This window comes from Schistocerca nitens, chromosome 1, assembly GCF_023898315.1.
Source record: "Schistocerca nitens isolate TAMUIC-IGC-003100 chromosome 1, iqSchNite1.1, whole genome shotgun sequence".
NCBI lineage: Eukaryota > Metazoa > Arthropoda > Insecta > Orthoptera > Acrididae > Schistocerca > Schistocerca nitens.
Window position 1 is genome coordinate 924,124,792 of NC_064614.1, and position 26,262 is coordinate 924,151,053.

General features: G+C 43.9%; 1 protein-coding gene across 5 annotated transcripts in view; it reads left to right on the top strand.

Annotated features, from left to right (window-relative positions):
• LOC126193019 (MAD2L1-binding protein) overlaps positions 1-26,262 on the top strand; it is a 44,045-nt gene that overhangs the window by 3,409 nt on the left and 14,374 nt on the right. For 2 of the 5 annotated variants that reach the window (XM_049932654.1, XM_049932652.1), the window contains exons 2-3: positions 6,815-6,907; positions 11,026-11,201. In XM_049932654.1, coding sequence (XP_049788611.1) covers positions 6,887-6,907; positions 11,026-11,201 — 197 coding nt within the window. In that variant the 5' untranslated portion in view covers positions 6,815-6,886. Of the gene's footprint in view, positions 1-6,814; positions 6,908-11,025; positions 11,202-11,771; positions 11,899-26,262 lie in introns of all 5 variants that reach the window. The other 3 variants (XM_049932656.1, XM_049932657.1, XM_049932653.1) reach the window with 3 other exon arrangements.

Sequence of the window (26,262 nt, forward strand, 5' to 3'; positions counted from 1 at the left end):
AGAGGGCCTGACTGTGCTGTTTCTTGTGGAGAATGTGGGATTATATGTGCTTGATCACACTGCATAGCTCTTGTGACGGCTGAAGTGAAGCGTTGTGTGAGACAGTGTTGTGGTTGTTGAGATAGGCATCTTCCACATCCAGTGACAGTGGAGGTGGTCCATCTTGCAGTGTCTGCACTGGTTTAAGACGGTTAAGGGAGGCAGTGGTAGATTTCTCGTTAATCAGTATGTCAAAGGTTCCTGGCATAAGGAGGTCGCAATGCGGGATTTATGGTGTTATTGTGCAACATCACCTTGTCACAGTGTTAGAGATCTCCATGAATGAATACATTCATTGTGGAGTGTGGCAATGGCACAGGATTCGTGTGTGATAAATGTGATTTTTCATGAGTCCTACCAATTGTGGAAGATCAAACTCACCAATGTTGGACGTAGGCTAAGTATAATCTGCAGAGAGTGCAAGCGGTTCTCCATACACCACTTTGGTGAGCGAAGCCTTAAGGTCATCTTTATGTGCACTCTGTATGCATAGCAGCCCCCATGGAAGTACCTCGGCCCATAAGTCCCCGTGGCACGAGTCTGCTTTCATTGTTCCATGCCACCTCTCCACCAGGCCAATGCTTTGTGGATGGTAAGCAGTGGTATGCATATGGCTGATTCCACAGTGGTGGCAGATAGTGTGGAAAAGGGTTGTGTCAAACTGTCTGTTCCTGTCAGTCATAAGTTCAGGGATGCCAAAGCGCGCAACCTGTAGTTCGACAAAAGCCCTCTCTATAGTGTGCTGAGGAGGCTGCCTCCACCCAGCAAGTCATTCTGTCAATACCAGAGAGGAAATAACAAAATCCTTTGAACTCGGGCTGTGATGTGCCGATGTCAGTGTGGACATGTTTGAAATGCATTGTCAGGATGGGAAAGTTGCCTAATATAGATTGAGTGTGACACCCAGTTTTGCTTTTTTGGCAGGTAAACTGCATTGTGACTAATGGCAATGGTCATGTTTTACATTAGGCCACACAAAATGCTCCATAATCATCTATTGCATTGCAGTGGCACCAGGGTGGCTGAGCTTGTGAACTCTGTCATATACTTCGCATCGATGCTGAGGGGTCCCAGTGGGCATGGTTTCCACAGAGAATCACAAAATAAAGTGGTGATTGTCAAAGGCAAAGTGTGTTGTTCAGTCAGAAGGTTTGTGTTTCCATCAGTAAGCAGCTGAGTGACAGAATCATTTGTTAATTCTTGTGGCATGCATTCATAGTCGTACTGAACGGAGTTTGCTGTAAGATATGAAAAATAATTAGTGATGATAATATCAGCTCTGTGCGCACAACAAATATTGTTCATGTATTGGCCAATAAGATCCAAGTTACGGAAATGTTGGGGGCCTAGAATCTGTGGATGAACTGCGATTGGCATCGGTCAAAGGCTTCTGATCTGTAAATATTGTTACAGGGCGACCTTCGATGTCTTCATTGAAATAAGGCACAATGGGGTAAACTGCAAGCAGCTTATGGTCAAATGCTGACCATTTTGACTGCGTAGCCGAGAGTTTCTTGGAGAAAGATCGAAGTTGTGGCACATCATTAACAATCTGTTGAAGAACTGCTCCAATCATGTCCAGTGTAAGTGTCAATTGAGCATCCAGTTGTGGGTGCACCATTGTAACAGTTTGAACGAGGCAGTTTGAACAGTTTAGCGTGGCAGAACGCTCCCTTCATTTCTGTGGCCAAGGTAATTTCCTCTTCCTCTGTTTATTTTTGCCTTTCAAAGTGTTTGTTAGCGGAATCTGCAACTCAGCTGCCTGTGTGAGGTGTTAGAGGTAAAAGTTGAGAATCCTGAAGAATCATCATAGTCCGTGGTATGTTTCTGGCCGAGGAAGGTCATGCACCGGCAGTATACATTCATTTGTTGGTCTGATGGCAGTGGTGTTAAGAATGTGCCAAAGGATGGTGACTTCAGTCTGCTGAAGTTACTATTTCACCTTGCTAATGACCATTCCGCCATCCTGCAGTGTGGCTAGAACTTATTCCAGGTGCCATGAGAGCTTGTTCATGCCACATGAGAAAATGAGTGTGTTGTCAAGATATGTATAGCAGAAGGTTAACAGGAATAGGAGAATGTCAGTGAACCACTGAAAAGTCTGTGCAGTATTTTCAAGCCTGTACAGCTTAAAGAGATACTCAAACAGTCCAAACGGAGCAGTAATGGCAGAATTTTGGATGACATCGGGGTAGATCAGAATTTATAGGTAGCCACACTAGCAATCGATCATGCTGAAAATTGTAGCGCCTGCGAGGGCATAAGTAAAGTTCTATATGTTGGGAATGAGGTAGCTGTCATATGCTGTCTGATGAGAACTGAGGACCCTGTAATTGCTTAACAATCTGGTAGAGCAGTCATTCTTAGGAATGAGTTCGATTCTGGAGACCCAGGGATTATCTGACGAGCAAAAAATTCCTGCTTGAAGGAGTTTGTTTTCTGCATCTTTGGCAAATTGTGGATCTGCTGGGGCAAACAGTCTTGGTTTGTGTCAAACTGGGTGTCTGTCTATGGTTATTATTCAGTGTATGGTTTCGTCACTAACAACACAGGCGCATGTGTATCTGCACAAGGTGGTGGGTTCGGTAGCACTGTTAACAGACCCTGCGCGCTGTAGTTTACTGATCCTGGAATCGCTGTCAGCATCTGTGTTGGTGTTGTGTGTGCTGGAGAGAGGGCATACCTTGGTGAGGGAGGCTGGGTTGTGTCCAGCTGCTCATGTGCAGCTGCTAGGGCCATGGCAGTGGCAGCAGTACGAAGTTGAAGCTCTCGTTTTATGTATGGAGCGGTTGTGTCTGCACATTGCAAGCGGTATAGTGTTGATTTGTGTAGGAAAGTCATCTGAAAGTTTGGCGCATTAGTGGAGAATGCCATGGACGGTGCGATTGAGGGAGAGCACAACTGGTGCTGTTTGTGGAGGCATGGAAGAGGTGTAGTGTGGTGGCCCGGTGTAATGTTAAGCGTTTTCGTGGACTCACTTGTTGAAGAATGCGGGTTCTGCTTTCTTGCAGCGCTGATCTCTTCTGCTAGCACCGGACGCTTCTCCGAAGATTTCACTGCTAGGAAGGGGAAATTTTCACTTTCTCTCTCTCTCTCTCTCTCTCTCTCTCTCTCTCTCTCTCGTTTTATTCAAAAATACGCTACTCGTGGAATATCATTCAATGCACCAGAACATATTTATTTCCACTTTGTACAAAAAACAACTAAACTTTATAATGTAAGCCCACACATTACCAGGCACCCAAGATCAGTTAATTACACATTTTTGAACGCAATTAATACATAAGCTTTTATCGTGGCTGACTATCCATGTCCAGTCCACGTACTCTCAACAGCAGTTCAACGTCTGCTAAAACAGTCACTATCTCGAGTCACTCCATTTGTTTTTCAACAATACAAAGCTACATTACTCTTTGCAGCCGGCCACGGAGCTTCCGGGCCGTATGTGTTTATTCTTCGCAGGTTGCACTGAATACTTGCCAGCGCCAATGAACTGTCTCCCTTCCAGGTTCGCCTGCACAAACAATAAATGGGTGCAGTATCCCATGCTCATCCTTAAGCCCTGCTTTAAAATAACGCATGTTCGAAACGGCTGGAACACAAGTGTCTCCAGACTTTCGTAAAATTCTGGGGGCACTACAGTAGCTAGCTTATATTCATTGTGGTGAATGAACGTGGACTGTAAGACATGGGGGGAGAGCTGATAATGGTGTAAAAAGTTGATTCCGGTGAGTGGTTGTACCGTATTGGTAACCAGGAAGGCCAATGGACACTGGAATGTGTCAGACAGGTGCACTGTGTGTGCGATGGTGCTTTGTATAGTAATCTTGGCGACATTGGCAGCCTGGAATGTGAGGGTAGTTGTAGGCTCAAAAGTTAGAACATGGAAGTGAGCTAACATGGAAACCCGTGTCTGTTAGTAGATATTGGTTTGATGCTTTGTCCAAGTCGACAAGACATTTATGTGCAACAGCTGAGGTGGATGTGTCTGTGAGTTTTTCTGGTGAATTGGAGGTGACTTGATGAGACACTTCAGACTGAAATGCCTATTATGACCCACTTATGGAGTTTGGGTGCCAGTAAGGATCCAGGCATTTGCATACAGCATTGCCGAATTGCATATGATACTGGCAGGGAGCAGGACCTGGAGCGGGTGCAAACTGGATGATGCTGTTGACATGTGTAGCTTTGGGCACTGGTGTGCATTGCCATGCAGGCAGCGAGAAGTGCTGCTGTCTGCTGTGATTGTGGCACTTGCTGTCCCATCAGCTCTGGTCATGTGGTGTTGGGAGTGGGGTCTGTTGTTTGTGTTACTGAGTCGAATCTTGGAACATTGTTACTTTTTGCCTATAGTGAATTACAGTGAACATTATGTTAGCCATAGCCTAGTGCCCTGTGATCATCTCTGTCTCATTCATGAGCATAGTGAGCTGTAGGTGTGTCAATATCTTGATCAACCACACAGCCCACAGCATGGCGACCAGTTTAAGAGCAGGATAGGCTGAGGTGCGGAAGCGGTGTGAGAGATGTGATGGTGTACTATCACCCAGTTTGAATCCATCATGACCTCTTGAAGTTGCTGTTCCGGCATATGGGATTCTCACTGGAATGATCAGGTCAACTCCTGTCCAATGGCTGCCTGTATTGAGCCATATCCCGCCGCCACATTTGCGCAGAGAACATGCACTTGTCAGGGAGTGTCGAAAAATCCAAAATAGCCCAGATCTTCCTATCCACACCCTGAGTAATGGAATTGAGCAAAAGAGATTGAAATCCAGACACCCCTCTCGCAAGTGCCAAAGATCTGGTAAAGAACGCTTTTATTCTTGAGGACCGCTGGAGAGAAGAATGGGAGGAAAAGACACCGCCTCAGGTTAACACCTTATTGGGAACATCTAACAGACCTCAGGGCTTTGATTTGCCCCGCAAAATCTGGTCTACCCTTAACAGGATCAGGACGAGCCACGGCCGTTGTGCGGACTCCTTGTACAAATGGAGCATAGTGCCATCACCACAGTGCGACTGCGGCGCTGACAGGCAGACAATTCACCATATCGTGGTAGAATGCCCTCTGAGGGCCTACCCTGGGCCAACAAGGGACTTCATGGATGCGACTAACAGTGCAATCGATTATATTTCTAACCTAGATGTTTGTTTGTGATATTGTAACTGTTTTGTGTGTTATGTACTTTTAGATTTTTCATACGTGATTTGTACTTGCCATACGCTAAATAAATAAATAAGCATTGCCTTGGCCATCTCATATCTATCCTCTGCCAGAGGCAACTTGATAATCTCGTAAATTAGATCCAGGTGGCTGATTGTATGCATATACTTTGATTGGTCATTGAAATTGCCAGTTGTCTGAAAAATGTACTATATGATCATGAACCTCAAGCCCGGTTTCTTGGTGTCGAAAAGTGGTACTTTGAACTGAGTGCCTCCCGGCCACGTCGTTTTACTGGTCGTCGCACTGTGCCTGTGAAGTGAGGAAAGATGGCTGCCAATTATTCATGTATAATTAGTTGTTGCATGGCAAATTTTGAATAACACTGTGTGGCATGAAAGATGCTGGTGATGTGAACATGGCATTGCAGAGATGATTAGAATCTAGAAAGCACTCAAAGGAGTCTGTAGAATTCGCTGGATTTAAGACAGGTAATGGGTTCATTGATGTGTTGTGCCACTGTTGGTTAGTGGTAACAAAATGGATTATTTGCACATTCAATTTTCACAGTCGGATTCACACAGTGTCCACACTGATCCTGCACTATATTCCTGTGAGCTGAATTCATTGATGTAGATACTGTGCCAAGTGATGTCGTGTACAGTGGCCACATTGTCCCCATGAACTGAGCACGATTGAGTCTGGAGACAAATTTGTACCTATTCACATTTGACGTGGAGTGACCATTGTAAGAAGTAGAGATTACACACCCAATCACAACAATATTGTTTATTAAACACAGAACTAGTACAGAGCTTCTAGTCAGTCTCTTTGTCCAGCTTGCACTAGAACCATATTATGCTGTCCCAAAGAGCTTCCACACCGCTCATGCTAAAGACTTTCGGTCGCACTAGGATGAATGTCCCCAAAGATCTAACAGCATTGGCGATAACTGGAGCTTGAATGATATAGTAATCATCCTAGTTGTAACTCGTTATAACAATTACTGGTAATACAACAGACATATCTGTTTTGAAGAAGTCTCAAACAAAACTCTTAAAATTGTTTGTATAACAATTAAACATTTAGAACACCACTTCACATCAAGTAAAAGTAAAAGTTTGAGGTTGTATCACATGTTGTGCTTCAGATCTCATGGTAACAATTATGTGCATAGAAGAAGTTGGCTTCTTTCCGTAGACTGAAATAATTATTTTCGCTGTTGTAATAAATGAACTAATCATTCAATAATTACTGTGTAAAATAATAACAACATTCATTTAAGTAGTTGATCAACCACTTCCATCTGTTCTCACGGTCCCAAGCTGCTGTACACTGCTACATCCATTTGTTCATATTTTTATAGTGGTGCACAACAGGTGGCAGCACTTGAGTGTGATGAAAAGGTTGAACATTGACAAAGTGTATATTAGGTTTCTATTGTGCAAAAATATTTCTGTTGCAGTTAAGACACAGTAAAAATTAATGTACACAATTGTAGCCAGTTTGTCTGAACTAGGCTTAATGTTATTACCGTTGCTGAGAGATCTTTAGTATCAAATGTATGTGGTAAGAACTCCAATAACTTTTTTTTTCCACCCTCCACAGGGGCGTGGTGTTCACTTTCGGGATGTCAGAACCCAGTGGAAAAAATATCAAAAAATTGTTGAATCATTTGAAATGTTGGAAGAAATATTTAAGGTAGGCCCAAAATTAAAAGTAATTATGAGTGTAAATTTTGAAGTTGGTATTACATAATTTTCCTTACATGTCAGGAGTTGTTAAACTTAAAACAGCTGCATCACTATGGTGCACCAATTTTTCACTGATTTGTAACATTTTGGGTACACTTATTGCGCTTTTGATTCATTGAGTGTTAGAAAATACTGAAAAGTTTGCTGCAATTATCTCACCAGTTAATACCTACAGGAAGTGAGCTAAAGAAAGAAAAATGTTTTTGTTAATGTGTATGAAGATTTATTTTAGGGGACCATTATATACTGTCAGTATTTCTGATTTATGTTTTTATTTAGGTGGTTTGGGCAGTGTTACAACCAGTGATTGATTATCCAGGGCTTTAGAGAGATCACAGATAGTGACTCTGACTGTAACTGTGACCGAGGAAATGAATACAATAGAAGCGGAATGAATAGCTTTGAGAACTGTAGTAGTGGTGGTAGTAAAGGCAATAGAGTAAAAACTTGACAAGGCCTAGGAGAGATTATTGGATAACACATGAGAGATTAAAATTGATTGTTGAAAGGAGAAAGTGTAAAAATGCAAATAAAACAAGCAAAATGGAATATATTCACCTAAAAATGTCATTGACAGGAAGAGCAATGTGGAATGATTAGAGAAGAAATGAAAAGCATGTAAACATATGCTTGACTGTAGGAGAGGTGGTCACTATCAGGAACATTAAAGAAGCAGCTGTAAATACAAAAAGAGCTCAGATAGCAAGCCAGGACTAAACAAAGAAGGGAAGGCTGAAAGGTGGAATGAACTCTTGGAAGGGCTATATAAAGAAAAATGACTCGAAAAGAGAAGAATTAGTTAATGAAGATGAGACAGGGAATGCAATACTGCAGGAAGAATTTGCCTCAGCTGAGAAAGGCTTAACTCAAAATAAGACAACTGGAGTAGACAACATTCCTTCAGCATTATTAAGATTCTTGGGTGAAGCAACAGTAACACAAATGTTCCCTTGGTTATGTACCATATATGACACACATGAAATACAATCACACATCAGTAATGCAATAATCTCATCCCTAAATAAGGCAGATACTAACAGTCAGTATTACTGCGTGAACAGTTCTATGAGAGTGGATCAGAGGAGCCACTGCCTCCAAAAGCTTACCTAATTGCAACCTCTTTCATGTGTGTGTTATTCCGCTGCTTGGTGAGGAGTAGCTTTTTTATCTATACAATTAATTTATTTAATCAGTGACAAGGTGTCAGTGCTGTGTGAACATACATTTAAAGAAAAAAATATCTAAGTGAATTTATTGAAGTATTCAAAGAGAGCAAAGTATGTCTGCATATTTAGACTATTCTATACTTGACTACCATCAACTGCAGAACATTGTTACAGTGGATTTGTATGAAAAGGCACTCTGAATGATGTATTGAGACCCTCATTTTTGGTAGCTGCAGAGTGTTGTTGTTATGTTCTGCCTACTTTCAGAGGTGACATCTGTAACATACCTTCTCATTTAATTCCTGACATATCACTTACTTATTATACGAACAGTAAATAATAAACCTTACGATCTACCAGGTGTGATCAGTTTGAAGTGAGAGTACATACTTTCTATTACTGATATGTTATATTTATACACACTGCAATCTATTTACTGTAAATAACTCTATAAATTTAAGTTTTCACTCTCAGACTGTAACAGTATAGTTTGGCTGATGCAAAACTGCACCTACCAAAATATCTACAAATAAATCACTGACTTATTTTCTTTTATATCTGTGCCGTATTTACATATTCTATAAGGTTATCAGTCACACTGTACATGCATAGATGTTAAAGATTTATTATTTCAGAAAAGATTCCAGGGCACTAAACTTGTCTTGACCCTTTGTTTACTTGACCTGTCCTGCTCTATTTAACCATGAAAGTTGATCCATAAATCATAAATACACACATGAACAATCTCTGCTTTGCCAACTAAACTGGTTCTCTGCATGAGCATACAATTTAAAATTTACAGTAGGCCTCCTATTTGAATAACCTATATAAAAGTTCCTTGTATCAAAAGGATGATTAGACATATGGCTGTTAGATTACAAATTAGAAAGGCAAACCCATCAATGTTTGCTACAAGCACCCTTCAATAATTAAAATGTGAGGGTGCTGCAATTAAAATAATTATCTTCGAAATACAACATACTACACACATATAGAGACAATGCACACTTAAATTACCCAGATATAAATGTCAGTTTTATTAAATGTGTATTTTTATATAGGTTTGAATTGTTCATTTGTAGTTCACTTTTCCATTTCCGAAGAAAGCAGTTTTCTCAACATCAGTAATGGAGATAACAGTCTCTCCAGTGAAAGAGGAAGTACCCCATGCTACCTGACTACATTATCTGTGTTGTGCCAGGAACAGTCACTAAACTTTCCACTGCACTAGGTTGGTGATAGGTATTAGAGTCAGAGTTTAACAGAGATATGGGAGACCTGTGTGCAGATAAGGCAGCAAATAAGGATAGACAACATTCCTTTAGAATTTCTAAAATCGTTGGGGGATATATCAACCAAATGACTACTCAAGTTGGTGTGTAGAATCTGTGCGACTTGAAGCATGCTGTCAGACTTTCGGAAGTATATCGTTCACACAATCCCAAAGATAGCTAGGGCAGATAAATGCAAGAACTATTGCATGATAAGCTGAAAGTTCCTGCATTTAAATTGCTGACAAGAATAATATACAGCAGAATAGAAAAGAAAATTAGTATCTGTTAGATGATCAGTTTTGCTGTAGAAACTATAAAGGCACCAGAGAAGCAGTTCTGATGTTGCAGTTACTAATGGAAGCTAGGCTGAAGAAAAATCAATACACATTCATTGCATTTATCACCCTAGGAAAAGCATTCGACTCCATAAAATGGTGCAAGATGTTTGAAATTCTGAGAAACATAAGAGTAAGTTATAGAGAAAGGAGGGTAATATACAATATGTACAAGAAACAAAAGGGAATATTAAGATGGAATATCAAGAATTGGATTAAAAAAGGTGTAAGACAGGAATGCAATATTTTGCCCCCACTGTTTAACCTCTGCAATGAAGAAGGAATGATGAAAATAAAAGATGGTTTCAGGAGTGGATTAAAATTCAGGGTGGAAGGGTATCAATGATACGGTTTTCCGATGACATTGCTGTCCTTAGTGAAAGTGAAGAAATGCAGGACCTACTGAATGGAATGAACAGTCTAATGAGCAAATATTATGGATTTAAGTATACCAAAAGAAGAGTGGGAAGTGGAGAAATTAGATTAGTGGTAAACTTAACATCAATGCTTGTGACCACTCAAGGGGTTCCTTGGTAGATACTGCAAAGCCTATTACAAATATCGAACTGAGACTTCGAGGGCATCCACTGGAATTTGTGCATTTCTCCACAAAAACACATTTAAAGTACTTTACTGGAAGTGGAAATGGTAGCTGTGCACATACTGATGCAGATAGATTCTATGCTTCGTAATACTTATGTGCCTTTGGAGGAGGTGATCTCACACATGCCAGATGATCACAGATTTTATCTTTAATATACCACCACCTCTCCTCATTTAAGAGATTTAATGTCCCTTGTGTAGCATTTCTAAAGTTTCTTTGTGAAGCGATGTTGTATACGAAAGTAACAGTCCTTTTCTCCTCACATCCCTACCACTCGAAACTTGTGCAGTGATGGAATCATGAAATAAGTGGCCATTAAAAGAACCCAAATGACACTCCAACAACATGAACAACATTCATCCAGGGATACAGAGTCGATCCCCATATGACCGTCTAGTTTTAATGTTTCTGTGGTTTCACTGAATCTCACAAAGTGTGTACTGAAACAAGTGGAAATTTCCTCCTTATCCTGCTCCAAACGATACAGCCCTACACCACTATCATCCTGTCAGCACTGAGGTCATTAAACTGTTACCATCCATCGTTCATGACTACTAATTTTGTATGGTTTTACAGTACATAGAGGTTACAGTGTGAATTTACATGTCAAACTAATGTTTAAATGTAATGAATTATACTGCAATTACATGAAAAATAGTTTAAGGGGAATCCTACTTATTTTTTAGAATGTGCGCCAGGAACTTGACCAGTGTAACAACCATTTAGTGCCTGAAGTGATGATAATACTTGGCTCCACACCAATGAGCCCAAAAGAAGTTTATAGAATCATCTTGCCTCAGCATTCAAGCATTTCTTCAACAAGTGACATAGCACCAAAAACTAATATTTTTCATATGTTCAGGTATGATAATTCTTTAAATGTGTGTTATTATTATTGATTTTGTTCACTTTTTGCAGCAACAGTGGCATAATTTTCTCAGAATAAAATCAGTCATCAGCTACATAATTGAATTATTTTGTTGCACATAACAGGTTTCGATTGATTAATCTGTCATCTACGGAAGTCTACAAAATTTAGGAAATCGTTTGTATTTTCCTACGTTTGTAGATTTCCGAAGATGAGTGATTAATCTGTTGAAACTGGTTGCGTACATTAAAATATTTCACTTGAGCAGCTGGTGACTGATTTTATTGTCATTTATTGTTATTCGTGTAAACTGCTCAAAAAAGTTTAACACTACCATTAAGACTTGCATGTTAGAGTTTCTTCAATCAGAAACCTCTTTTTCAATATTCTTTTGACCACAGAAAACAGCTACTGGATGCCTGTAGTCAATTGTACCAACTGATGATTGCAACCTACAAATTATGACTCTGTTACCCCCAAAGAGAATGCAATGGAATTGTACATTCTCTTTTTGGTACAGCTGGGAGTGCTTAGTCGACTTAGACAGTACTAATCTGTTTCCAGGCCTGCTCTCTGGACACCCATTGTGAACATCTGTACAAACTCCAGCAATGTAGGGTGTGGAGAAGATGGGCAAGGAAACACCTGAAATGGAATTACAGTATGTGGCTTACTTTACCAAAACGTATGGGTTTGTATGAAGCCTTATGATTGTCATAGAAGAGCATAGAGGTTGCCGGTATCGATGCATGTCTCAGGCACATTCTCCCATATATGAAGTGGGGAGGTAGGTCAGTTATGTTTTGGGCTGGTATAACATACAGGTATCGATGCCTTTCATTGCTAATACCGAGTGAGGAGGTGCAGTGGTTAACACACTGGACTCACATTCAATCCCGTGTCCGGCCATCCTGATTAAGGTTTTCCATGATTTCCCTAAATCTCTTCAGGCAAAAGGGCACTGCTGACTTCCTTCCCCATCCTTCCCTAATCCGATGAGACCAGTGACCTTGCAGTTTGGTCTCCTTCCTCAAATCAACCCAATCCATTGCTAATAGAGGTAATGTCGGAGGCTGTACAGCATAGGGACCGTATCCTTCAAGCCACTATCCATCCCTACAGTCAGTGTGTTGCTGATTGCTTGATCTTTCAAGGCAGTAGTCCTCATGCACTTCATGCCCGCCTTGTGAACACCTTCCCCCAAAAGGCAGGGTTAGCTGTGTGGAATAGCCTGCTGCATCAGATGGCAGGAAGCCAATTGGATGTACTTGAGACCGGAGCAATATGTTCCTGTATACTGGACTTCAGATCACCCAAAGACTGAATGTGTTCCTGGTGAACATGTTCTTTTAGATAACCCCAGAGCCAAAAGCCACATGTATTAAGATCAGATGATCTTATTTGGAAAACATCTGGAGGTAATGCATTTATGGAAGGTTGCATTAAGTAGATCTTTCGCTGTGTGAGTGACATGAGGTGTTGCTCCATGTTGCATGAATACAGTGGTTTCCATACAGTTGCACTCTTCCAAAACAGGAATCACATACTGTATACAAGGAGGTCTCGATAAAGTGCAGATGTCACAGTACACCTCACAAGTCCCTTCAAAGAAGAATGGACTGAAGAGCAAATTTGGAATTTTGCTACATGGTCAGTTACAGCAACAGCAACTTCATCAATAACTTCCACAGACATAGGATGCCTTACACTTCCAGGTGTGACACCAGACTCACCCATTTCTTTTTTAATTTCATCTCCACCACCTTTAAACCATTTAATGTCATCGGGCCTCTCCTCAGATCTTTCAGTCAGCAATACTCTTTCTACATCTACATCTACATTTATACTCCGCAAGCCACCCAACGGTGTGTGGCGGAGGGAACTTTACGTGCCACTGTCATTACCTCCCTTTCCTGTTCCAGTTGCGTATGGTTCGCGGGAAGAACGACTGTCTGAAAGCCTCCGTGCACACTCGAATCTCTCTAATTTTACATTTGTGATCTCCTCGGGAGGTATAAGTAGGGGGAAGCAATATATTCGATACCTCATCCAGAAACGCACCCTCTCGAAACCTGACGAGCAAGCTACACCGCGATGCAGAGCGCCTCTCTTGCAGAGTCTGCCACTTGAGTGTATTAAACATCTCCGTAACGCTATCATGGTTACCAAATAACCCTGTGACGAAACGCACCGCTCTTCTTTGGAACTTCTCTATCTCCTCCGTCAACCCGATCTGGTACGGATCCCACACTGATGAGCAATACTCAAGTATAGGTCGAACAAGTGTTTTGTAAGCCACCTCCTTTGTTGATGGACTACATTTTCTAAGCACTCTCCCAATGAATCTCAACCTGGTACCCGCCTTACCAACAATTCGGCCGAAGTGGCCGTGCGGTTAAAGGCGCTGCAGTCTGGAACCGCAAGGCCGCTACGGTCGCAGGTTCGAATCCTGCCTCGGGCATGGATGTTTGTGATGTCCTTAGGTTAGTTAGGTTTAACTAGTTCTAAGTTCTAGGGGACTAATGACCTCAGCAGTTGAGTCCCATAGTGCTCAGAGCCACCAACAATTAATTTTATATGATCATTCCACTTCAAATCATTCCGCACGCATACTCCCAGATATTTTACAGAAGTAACTGCTACCAGTGTTTGTTCCGCTATCATATAATCATACAATAAAGGATCCTTCTTTCTATGTATTCACAACACATTACATCTGCTTATGTTAAGGGTCAGTTGCCACTCCCTGCACCAAGTGCCTATCCGCTGCAGATCTTCCTGCATTTCGCTACAATTTTCTAACGCTGCATCTGCTTATGTTAAGGGTCAGTTGCCACTCCCTGCACCAAGTGCCTATCCGCTGCAGATCTTCCTGCATTTCGCTACAATTTTCTAACGCTGCATCTTCTCTGTATACTACAGCATCATCCGCGAAAAGCCGCATGGAACTTCCGACACTATCTAGTAGGTCGTTTATATATATTGTGAAAAGCAATGGTCCCATAACACTCCCCTGTGGCACGCCAGAGGTTATTTTAACGTCTGTAGACGTCTCTCCATTGATAACAACATGCTGTGTTCTGTTTGCTAAAAACTCTTCAATCCAGCCACACAGCTGGTCTGATATTCCGTAGGCTCTTACTTTGTTTATCAGGCGACAGTGCGGAACTGTATCGAACGCCTTCCGGAAGTCAAGGAAAATAGCATCTACCTGGGAGCCAGTATCTAATATTTTCTGGGTCTCGTGAACAAATAAAGCAAGTTGGGTCTCACACGATCGCTGTTTACGGAATCCATGTTGATTCCTACAGAGTAGATTCTGGGTTTCCAAAAACGACATGATACTCGAGCAAAAAACATGTTCTAAAATTCTGCAACAGATCGACGTCAGAGATATAGGTCTATAGTTTTGCGCACCTGCTCGACGACCCTTCTTGAAGACTGGGACTACCTGTGCTCTTTTCCAATCATTTGGAACCCTCCGTTCCTCTAGAGACTTGCGGTACACGGCTGTTAGAAGGGGGGCAAGTTCTTTCGCGTACTCTGTATAGAGTCGAATTGGTATCCCGTCAGGTCCAGTGGACTTTCCTCTGTTGAGTGATTCTGGTTGCTTTTCAATTCCTTGGACACTTATTTCGATGTCAGCCATTTTTTCGTTTGTGCGAGGATTTAGAGAAGGAACTGCAGTGCGGTCTTCCTCTGTGAAGCAGCTTTGGAAAAAGGTGTTTAGTATTTCAGCTTTACGCGTGCCATCCTCTGTTTCAATGCCATCATCATCCCGGAGTGTCTGGATATGCTGTTTCGAGCCACTTACTGATTTAACGTAAGACCAGAACTTCCTAGGATTTTCTGTCAAGTCGGTACATAGAATTTTACTTTCGAATTCACTGAACGCTTCACGCATAGCCCTCCTTACGCTAACTTTGACATCGTTTAGCTTCTGTTTGTCTGAGAGGTTTTGGCTGCGTTTAAACTTGGAGTGAAGCTCTCTTTGCTTTCGCAGTAGTTTCCTAACTTTGTTGTTGTACCACGGTGGGTTTTTCCCGTCCCTCACAGTTTTACTCAGCACGTACCTGTCTAAAACGCATTTTACGATTGCCTTGAACTTTTTCCATAAACACTCAACATTGTCAGTGTCGGAACAGAAATTTTCGTTTTGATCTGTTTGGTAGTCTGAAATCTGCCTTCTATTACTCTTGCTAAACAGATAAACCTTCCTCCCTTTTTTTGTATTCCTATTAACTTCCATATTCAGGGATGCTGAAATGGCCTTATGATCACTGATTCCCTGTTCTGCACATACAGAGTCGAAAAGTTCGGGTCTGTTTGTTATCAGTAGGTCCAAGATGTTATTTCCACGAGTCGGTTCTCTGTTTAATTGCTCGAGGTAATTTTCGGATAGTGCACTCAGTATAATGTCACTCGATGCTCTGTCCCTACCACCTGTCCTAAACATCTGAGTGTCCCAGTCTATATCTGGTAAATTGAAATCTCCACCTAAGACTATAACATGCTGAGAAAATTTATGTGAAATGTATTCCAAATTTTCTCTCAGTTGTTCTGCCACTAATGCTGCTGAGTCGGGAGGTCGGTAAAAGGAGCCAATTATGAACCTAGCTCGGTTGTTGAGTGTAACCTCCACCAATAATAATTCACAGGAACTATCCACTTCTACTTCACTACAGGATAAACTACTACTAACAGCGACGAACACCCCACCACCGGTTGCATGCAGTCTATCCTTTCTAAACACCGTCTGTACCTTTGTAAAAATTTCGGCAGAATTTATGTCTGGCTTCAGCCAGCTTTCTGTACCTATAACGATTTCAGCTTCGGTGCTTTCTATCAGCACTTGAAGTTCCGGTACTTTACCAACGCAGCTTCGACAGTTGACAATTACAATACCGATTGCTGCTTGGTTCCCGCATGTCCTGACTTTGCCCCGCACCCGTTGAGGCTGTTGCCCTTTCTGTACTTGCCCAAGGCCATCTAACCTAAAAAACCGCCCAGCCCACGCCACACAACCCCTGCTACCCGTGTAGCCGCTTGTTGCGTGTAGTGGACTCCTGACCTATCCAGCGGAACCCGAAACACCACCACCCTATGGCACAAGTCGAGGAATCTGCAGCCCACATGGTCGCAGAACCGTCTCAGCCTCTGATTCAGACCCTCCACTCGGCTCTGTACCAAAGGTGCGCAGTCAGTCCTGTCGACGATGCTGCAGATGGTGAGCTCTGCTTTCATCCCGCTAGCGAGACTGGCAGTCTTCACCAAATCAGATAGCCGCCGGAAGCCAAAGAGGATTTCCTCCGATCCATAACGACACACATCATTGGTGCCGACATGAGCGACCACCTGCAGATGGGTGCCACCTGCAGAGGGGTGCACCCTGTACCCTTCATGGCATCTGGAAGGACCCTTTCGACATCTGGAATGACTCCCCCCGGTATGCACACGGAGTGCACATTGGTTTTCTTCCCCTCTCTTGCTGCCATTTCCCTAAGAGGCCCCATTACGCGCCTGACGTTGGAGCTCCCAACTACCAATAAGCCCACCCTCTGCGACCGCCCGGATCTTGCAGACTGAGGGGGCAACCTCTGGAACAGGACAAGCAGCCATGTCAGGTCGAAGATCAGTATCAGCCTGAGACAGAGCCTGAAACCGGTTCGTCAGACAAACGGGAGAGGCCTCCCGTTCAGCCCTCCGGAATGTCTTTCGCCCCCTGCCACACCTTGAGACGACCTCCCACTCTACCACAGGTGAGGGATCAGCCTCAATGCGAGCAGTATCCTGGGCAACCACAGTCGTAGTCCGATCGGGGGATGCGTGGGACGAGCTGGCCGTCCCCGACAAATCCCCATCCGGACCCCCACAGTGATGCCCATTGGCAACAGCATCAAGCTGTGTGACTGAAGCCAACACTGCTTGAAGCTGGGAGCGAAGGGATGCCAACTCAGCCTGCATCCGAACACAGCAGTTGCAGTCCCTATCCATGCTAAAAACTGTTATGCAAAGAACTTCTGAACTAATCTACAGACAGCGCAAACAAATCGACAAAATTTAAACGGTTATTAAAATACAAGATTGCCTAGTAAATGCAGTAATGCTGCTACTTCCGCACTGCTGACACACTGCTCGGCGGCGGAAGGAGACTACGCGATTTTACACTATTCAGGTACTAAAACGCGATGCTACAACTCTCAAATACTATAATACGCCCGAAATTTATGAATTAAACAATGCAAGTACCAAAAACACGCAAGGAAATTAAGAATTAAACTATGTAACAAATGAGTGAGCTAGGAGTATACGACTTGCTGCTGCAGCTGCTTATCTTTCAGTGCAGCATTGTAATTACTGCCATTTATATAAAATAGTTTCACTAACAGCACACGGTCTCTCTTTGCGATAGACATACTGTTCACACATGCTATGGCTTGTCAAATGACAACACGGCTGTCACGCCAGCATATAAACAGTGTACAGCACCAGATTTGCACCTGGTGGCCAACATTGGAACTACATTTTTTTCAAGCATAAATCAGTTCCGCATTAACGCGTTAGCATATGTACCAAGTTTCTCTGCCATATGGTAATTCCAGCCTACTCTGGACCTCTGTGAGTAGCTGCTTTTTAACCACCTGGTACCTCTGATCTATACTTCTGACAAGAGAGGGATTCGTACAGGTCTAGGATTACCACCATTGAATGCTCTTAACATTGAAAAAGGTCAGCTGGATTGATGAATGTCAGTAAACATCAATGATGTGGTACGAGTGTTTCAAAAATTAGGCTAGGTCGCGCTGGCAAGTGATACAGGTATTCCACTGTTCAGTCCTGGACATCCATTTACTCATGTGCAGCACACAACAGGTAATCTCTATCCTAAGCAAAACATGCTCATCCTTTTGCTACCAAAAAGTGTTGGAATGATTTGAGAAAATCTCCACGGACGTAAGGTTGCTTGAAACTTCCCAGCAGATTAAAGCTGTGTGATGTAGAAGGACTTGGACCCGGAACCTTACCTTTCAAGAAGCACACTCTTACAGGCATCAGGCACATGTGAAAGACAAGGTTCCGGGTCCAAGTCCCACCCTGGTGCACAGTTTTAATCAGTAGGGAAGTTTCTTAACCTTATAATCTCCACAGTAGAGTGTAGTATTCATTGTGATGATAACTGTGTGACCCTAAGGTTAGCTAACCTCAATCCTATTGAACATATCTAGGACACCATAGAATGGGATATGTGCATTATGGACACATTTCCAGTGTAAGCATTTCCCATTTTCATCATAACGAAACAAAGTGATTAAGTGTCACTAACTTTGCTTATAAGTATCACCAGAATGACATGTAGTTGACAAAAATAATTGATTGTAAACTGTTGACAAGAGACATCCTTTTATCCAGAAATATGCCATCATTGTGACATTATGAAGAATGGGAAGAGGACATGACTCCAATAAAAGAAGAAAAATAAGATTCTTCTTCCTCCAGTAGATATTTCTTTCTGTTAATTGTTAATACCATAAACTTGCATTTGCATATATGCAACTATAAACTGAGTTAAGAATCTGCCTTTTCCCTTTCTTTATTAAAACTTTCTCATTTGTAATACATCATATGGTTCCATTTTCTTTGCTGCTGTTTGTGTTTTATTCTTTGTTGTTGAACAATGTTGTGTTTCTAATAATTCTAATCTTTCCTTCATGCTGTCTTCCTTCCTGTCAGCATATTCCTCAAAGATTCTACCATGCCTATTTGGTCTCACTTCTCAAGAAATAAAGACTGCTGGAGTGTGTTTATGAGCCAGCTATTAAAGACTGTATCACTGCATGTTAAATATGAGGGGCATTCAGTAAGTAATTCAACTCTTGTTTTCTGGAAGCAGGTTGGTTTTATTCAGGATTTCAGCACACCATATTATTTCCCTCATTTGACACAAAACCCCTATTTTCAACAGAATCTCCATTCAATTCAGTGGCCTTACACCACATTACTGGGAGGGCCTGTATGCCCACATGGTACCAATCTACTTGACGATGTCAGAGCCAACATCTTGCTGTATCAATAACTTCCCCATCAGCCACATACTGCTTCCCACAGAGTGTATCCTCCATTGAGTCAAACAGATGGAATTCGGAAGATGCGAGATCCGGGCTGTAGAGTGGATGAGGAAGAATAGTCTAGTGAAGTTTTGTGAGCTCCTCTTGGGTGCGCAGATATGTTGTGTGAGTCCTTGAGTTTACATGGAGAAGGAGAAGTTTGTTTACATATTTGTGGCAACAAACATGCTGAAGTTATTTCTTCAATTTTCTTAGGGTAGCACAGTACACATCAAAATTGATTGTAGCTCCATGAGGAAAGACATCTAACAGAATAATTCCTTCAGAGTCCCAGCAGACAGTTGCCATGAGTTTACCAGCTGAGGGTGCAGCTTTCAACTTTTCTTCAGAGGAGAGGTGGTGTAGTGCCACTCCATGGATTGCTGTTTTATTGCCAGTTCAAAGTGATGAAACCATATTTCATTATCTGTGACGATGTTTCACAAAAATTGTCACCATCAGCCTCGTAAAGCGCATGCAATTCTGCTCGGATGGTCCTTCATTGTTCTTTATGGTCTTCTTTTAGGCGGCAAGGAACCCAGCATGCATACACCTTTGAGTACCCAACTGGTGTATGAGTGTGTCAGGACTTCCAACAGATACGTCCAGTTGGGCAGCAAGGTATTCAATTGCAATCCATTGATCACTTCAAATGAAAGTGTCCACATGTTCAAACATTGCAGGAGTCACAGCTGTTTGCTACTGATTGGCACACAGGTGATCGCACGGTTTGTGTGACCTCAATGTGATGACAGATCCCTCGTCCAATGATTCACCATGCATTTATTCATTACCAGGTCTCTGCAGATGTTCTTCAAGCACCTATAAATATCTGCGATGCTCTGGTTTCTACCAAAAGCTCTGTGCTTGGAATGCACCTCTGTTGCAGATGCCATTTGAAGGCTACATATAGCGCCGCCACCTATTGGAACTTCATGAAATCATAGGGGCTGAAATGGGAATATTCCATGCTGTCCCACAACAAACTTCACTTTGCTTCAACTGAAACTGGCTGAGGAGAAAAAAAATGTCTTGTATTACTTATTGAACGGCTCTTGTAGATGATGATGATGATGATGATGATGATGATGATGATGATGATGATGATGATGTAGCTGGTAAACGAGTAGGCCAGGAGCAAAACAGTATTTGTGTAGCATGTAGAACACTTAAGCCTTCCCAGACAGCTTATAGCCCAGTTCCTTTTTTAAATGTATTATCAGATGTGAGTTAATGCAATAATGATATAGGCTTATGTGATCTCTTGAAGCAGCAGTTACTAATAAGAGTAATGACAATAAATAATAAACCCATCAGGGGCTCAACATTGTCATTTGCTGGGTACGGACTTGGCGACCCTGGGGTTCCTGAGCTGGGGACTGGTAAGTGCTGCCAGCCCCTGTCACTGTAAGCTCTGGGCATACTTCAGTGACCACTGTGCGGCGCAGTGGTGGAACGTTGTGTGTCTCATGGAACGAGGATCTTGGCTTGACCACCTAGATCACGAGGACAGAGTAAACCTCTAAAAAAAAACCTAAATCTTAAGGTGTGCTTCACACTGATGGGATGCATGGCTGTTGAGGTCATTAGCGGGCAACCTCTAGGAAACCTGCCACACCTCAGTTGTATAAGTCTTACTCAGGCACACGGGGCTCTGTGTGAGTGGACCCTTACTTTCCTAGGTGCTCGTGGGACCGGGATGGAACCCTCTAAATCATCATCTTCTTCTCCCAGTGGGAAGGGTGTACCGCCTGGGAGTATTCACACCCATTCATCCAAAAGAATGAGAGAGGCTAGTCGTCCTGGTAATAAGAATACTTTGGTCTGCAGTAACAGGGCTCATGGAGCCATGAATAACAGTGTGTTTCTGGTGGTAAAGAGGAAGGAGGTGACATTTGAAAAAGTGTCCCCCTTTTATATCCATAAGGGTTTCAAAGGCCATGCTGGAACATTAAAATCTATGAAACGATTGCGTAATGGCCCATTGTTGGTCGAAACTAACGGGTCAAAGGAGGTGGAACTTCTTAAGAAATTGCAGAAATTGGGTGATTGTGATATTATTGTTGAGATGCACATGTCTCTCAGTTTCAGTAAGGGCACATGTTGAGATATCATGGACATGGACATAGCGGAACTGAAGCAAGAATGGGTATCCCAGGGAACAGTCGATGTAGAGCAATGAACGCACAGGAATAATGGAGCTACTGAAAAGACTGCCACTTTTATTGTCACATTTAATTCTTCGACACTGCCTGAACATTGTATGGCGGGGTTCTGTTGACTTAATGTTTGGCCTTACATTCCAAACCCTATGCGGTGCTATAAATTTTGGCCATACGACCATGGGTGTGGATGTGAAGTGATCTGTGGGAACTGCAGAAAAACTGCTCATGACGCTGGGACCGACTGCCCATCACCAGCGACCTGCATCAACTGCTCTGGGAACCACCCAGTCTGGAGCCGAGACTGTCTTGCTTTTGCTGAGGAACGCAAAATACAGGAGATAAAGGTAACCAAGCAGATCCCTTATGCTGAAGCCAAAAAAGAATGTAAGGCGACGAAATCCTTTGTCGTTGCCACCTCATATTCTTCCATGGAAAACAAACCTATTCCCAAGGCGGCTGCTTCGACACAGACATCTTTAAGTGTGCTTGTATCTACCACAAGCACCTTTACTTGACATGTACATGTCAAGGAAAAAAGTGTAAGGACAAAGAAATCCAGGCAGCTGCACCAGGAAAGACCAATAATAGTTCCTCAGCGAGCTTACAGAAAGTGCAAGAATAGCAGAGTGCCTCTCAATGCTCACTTTCTCCATCATCCTCGAAGGGGCAGGTTGCAGGGAAAGTCTCATAAAATCTGTCCCGACCACCATCAGCCATCATTCTTTCCTGTTTGGCTGATGAGGAGGACATCATGGAGTTAGATGCCTCAGATCCAGGCAGCCCCTCCACTCCCCCTTGCTCTTCCAAGTTTCACCTCCCTGGTACTAAGATGGGTAAATTAAAACCACACCGATGACATGGCTTCCATACTACAATGGAACATGAATGGGTTCCAGACAAATATGGAGGAACAGAAACTCATAGCACAGGCACGCCCCTGTTGCTTATGTTTACAAGACCTATCAGGAGAGGCCAAGGGAGGTGCCACAGTGTTTGTCACTAATGTGCACCACTCCTCTGCTCTCCCCCTGGCTACTGACCTGCAAGCAGTTGCAGTTCAAATTCATGTGTATCGGAGGATCACTGTTTGCTCACTGCATTTACCTATGCAAGATGCAATAGACACTGAGGCTCTCACAGATCTTATCACACAACTCCTGTGACCATTCCTCCTCCTGCGAGACTTCACTGCCCATCATGTCCTGTGGGGCTTCATCTCTACTTGCCATTGGGGTCGGGTTTTGGAGGGCCTCATGACATCTCACGAGCTGTGCATCCTTGGCACGAGTACTCACACACATTTCTCTACTGCTACTGGGCCATTCTCAGCCATCGACCTCTCTTTCTGTTCTCCCACCCTCGCCGACTGTTCAGTGGGAGGTCATTGACGGCCTTCATTCCAGTGACCAGTTCCCAGTCCGCCTTCACCTACTAAATTGCTCACCACTTGAAGTTAAGCCACCAAAATGGATGGTCAGCAGGGCTAACTGGATGCATTTCAGACAGCTGGCTGTGTTCGAACACTGTGACAGTTTCCACGGATGGGTGGACCACATCAGATGTGTCATCATCATGCTGCTGACCTGTCCATCCCACAGTCGTCAGGTCATCTTAGGAGGTGACTAGTATCTTGGTGGACAGGTGAGTGCCATTCCGCGATCCAGGAAGGGTATGGCGCTCTTCAACATTTTAAATGCTGACCGACAGCAAGCAACCTTAGGGCCTTAAGAGTCGTGAGGACCAAGGCTCAACGCGTCATTAGGGAGAGTAAGAAAAGGTCATGGCAAGTGTTCCTGGACTCCATCTATCATTCCAATTCTTCTGTAAAAGTATGGGAAGCCATCCAAAGGATTTCTGGTAAATGAAGCCGTTTACTGATAGCAGCAATGCTGAAACAGGGGTGCCTCCAAACAACACCCAGAGATATTGCTGGCCGAGCATTTTGCACAAACTACTGCCAATGCCAGCCAGGATCTGGTGTTTTGTCTCTACCATGTGACTTTAGAGAGGGAAAACGTGGACTTCAGGTCCAACAGTTCTGAGGTCTACAATTCCCCTTTCTCCATGTGGGAGCTTGAATTAGCACTGACTGAGACTTATGACACTGCATCCGGTCACGACCAAATCCTGTATTGCATGCTTTGACGTTTGCCAGCGGTGCAAAGGAAATCCTCTTCGAATGTTTTAATCTAATATGGCAGACAGGCAACTTCCCCAACTCGTGGAGGGAGGCAATTCTGAACCCTCTCCTCAAACCAGGAAAGGACTGCACATAACCCAGCAGTTATTGGAATATCGCCTTAACAAGCTGTGTAGGAAAGACCCTGGAGCAAGTGGTTAACTGTCGACTGGTCTGGTTGTTAGAGACCAGGCAACCCCTTAGCCTCTCTCAGTGTGGATTCCAAAGATTTTGGTCCACTGCCAACAATATGACACTCCTAGAGGCAGCTATTCAACAGGCTTTCCTCCATAAGCTTCAATGTATCGGCGTATTCTTTGATATAAGTAAGGCATACAATACTACTTGGAGACACTTTTCTCGCACAACTGCATCAATGGGGCTTTCGTGGCCACCTCCCCATCTTCATACCGTCTTTCATGTCTCGGCAGTTTTTTAGGACCCAAGTTGGTGACACGCTGTCTGATCGATTTGAGGAGGAGAATGGTGTTCCTCAGGGCAGTGTTTTGAGGGTAAGGAGTCCTGTACAGTACTCCTTATTTGTGGATGATTTTACTGTTTTCTTTTGCATCTCCAGTGTTGCAACGGCAAGCCATCAGTTGCAACTTACAGTGTGGAGGTTAGAGGAGTGGACTGCAAAGATGGGTTTTCAGTTTTCTGCGGATAAGTGTGTGTGTGTGTGTGTGTGTGTGTGTGTGTGTGTGTGTGTTCATTATTTTAATCATTATCGTCACCTTTTTTTAATCTATCTGCTTTGACTATGGGGGACACCATCCTACATTTTACAGACACAGTGCGGTTTCTGGGCCTGATTTTGTACTCCAGATTGTCGTGGTTGCCACATTTGCAAGACCTGAAAGCTAGAACCGTAAAGGCACTGATCATCATCAAGTGCTTTAGCCACAGGTCTCGGGGAGTGGACAGGGCGAGTCTCCTCCAGTTTTATTGGACTTTCATGCATTCACAGCTGGACTACGGGTGCATGGTGTATGGGTTAGCGAGACCCTCTTATTTGTGGATCATTGACACTGTAGTAGCCACCAGAAAGATCGCGGGAGGCGCACATTGGCACGGCGTGGCACGGCGCGTCACGGGCAGTAGTTGCCGCAAGTAGAGTCCCGTCCACCAGAGGGCACGCGAGAATTCGGACGCGACCTCTGCCGGCGTAACAACAAGAACAACAACAACAACTCCAGCAGCACGGGCCGTGCCCAGTCAGTCAACATCGGGCATGCCTAGGACACAGTCCCGGTCTACGCTAAGTGAAGTGCGACGTAAACGTGAACAGTGTTACTACACAATTGGCGACGAGTAGGGTCGTTCTTTCGCGTGTTGCGTCGTTGTTCCGGTTTCGCAGTTTCTCCACGGCATGGAGGATTTGGTGCGAGTTTTGGTTGCGCAGCAGACGGAACTCATGGCCACCATGAAACAAGTGCTTCCGGCGTTGCTCTCCACGCCGTCTGCTCCGGCGCAGTTCCCTCCTCCCTTTCCCCCGTATGACGAGACGGCGGAGGATTGGGACGCATATGAACATCGCCTTCGGCAGCATTTCCAGGCGTTTCATGTTGCCGAGGCGGAGGTATGTCGTGCTCTCTTCTTGTCTTGGATATCTCCCTCGCTGTATCAAGTTTTGCGGCAGCTAGCGCCGTTGCAGGAACCCTCGTCCTTGACTTTTGACGCATTGTGTTCGTTGCTGTCTTCCTATTATCGCCGCCGCACGCATGTTGTGGCGGCTAGGGTCGAGTTCTATCAATGCAAGAAACAGCCCCATCAGTCTTACCGGGCGTGGGCCGCTACCCTGCACGGTCTTAGTCGCAAGTGTCATTTTGTCACGGAGCAGTCGCGAGAGTCGTATGCCCACATTATGGTGCGTGACATCATTGTTCGTTCGGCCCCTGATAGGGAGGTCCGGCAATGGGCCCTGCAGGACCCTTCCCTTGAGGAAGTCCTGTCCATTGCTCAATCGTATGAAGTCTCTCACGCCGCAGGTCAACAGTTGGAAGCGTGGTGCGACGTTGCAGCGGTTCAGGGCGGCGCGGCCGCATCCACTGTGTCCGGGGTGGACGACGTGCGAGCGGTACAATCCGGCCGTTACGGCCGCTCCCGCACGGCGCGTAAGCAGAATTCCGGCCGCCGGCCCTTGTTACCGTGCTGTGCATCGTGCTATACACATCATGATCGGTCAGAGTGCCCCCAGCGTTGGGCCGTTTGTCGCAAATGTAATAAAAAAGGTCACATTGCTAAAGTTTGCCGCTCAGCCTCAAAGGCATCGAAGGAAGCAAGTACAGAGAACATGGACGTTGACATTCAGGAAGTTTCATCGGGCCAGGCTCCCGACGCATCGGCCCACAAACTCTTTATTGAGGTGTCGGTTCGGTCGCGCCGGTTACAACTGCAAGTAGATACGGGGGCGGCAGTTTCGTTGTTGAATGCACAAACTTATTCCGACCTTGGATCGCCCCCGTTGGCGCCAGTTTACCGGCGTCTACGCGGTTATGGTAAACAGTTCATTCCCCTACTGGGTCAATTCACTGCCGACGTGACTTACAAATCAGTCACTCGGCCTATTACTTTTATTGTTGTCAGTGATGCGAGCTCCGCTAACC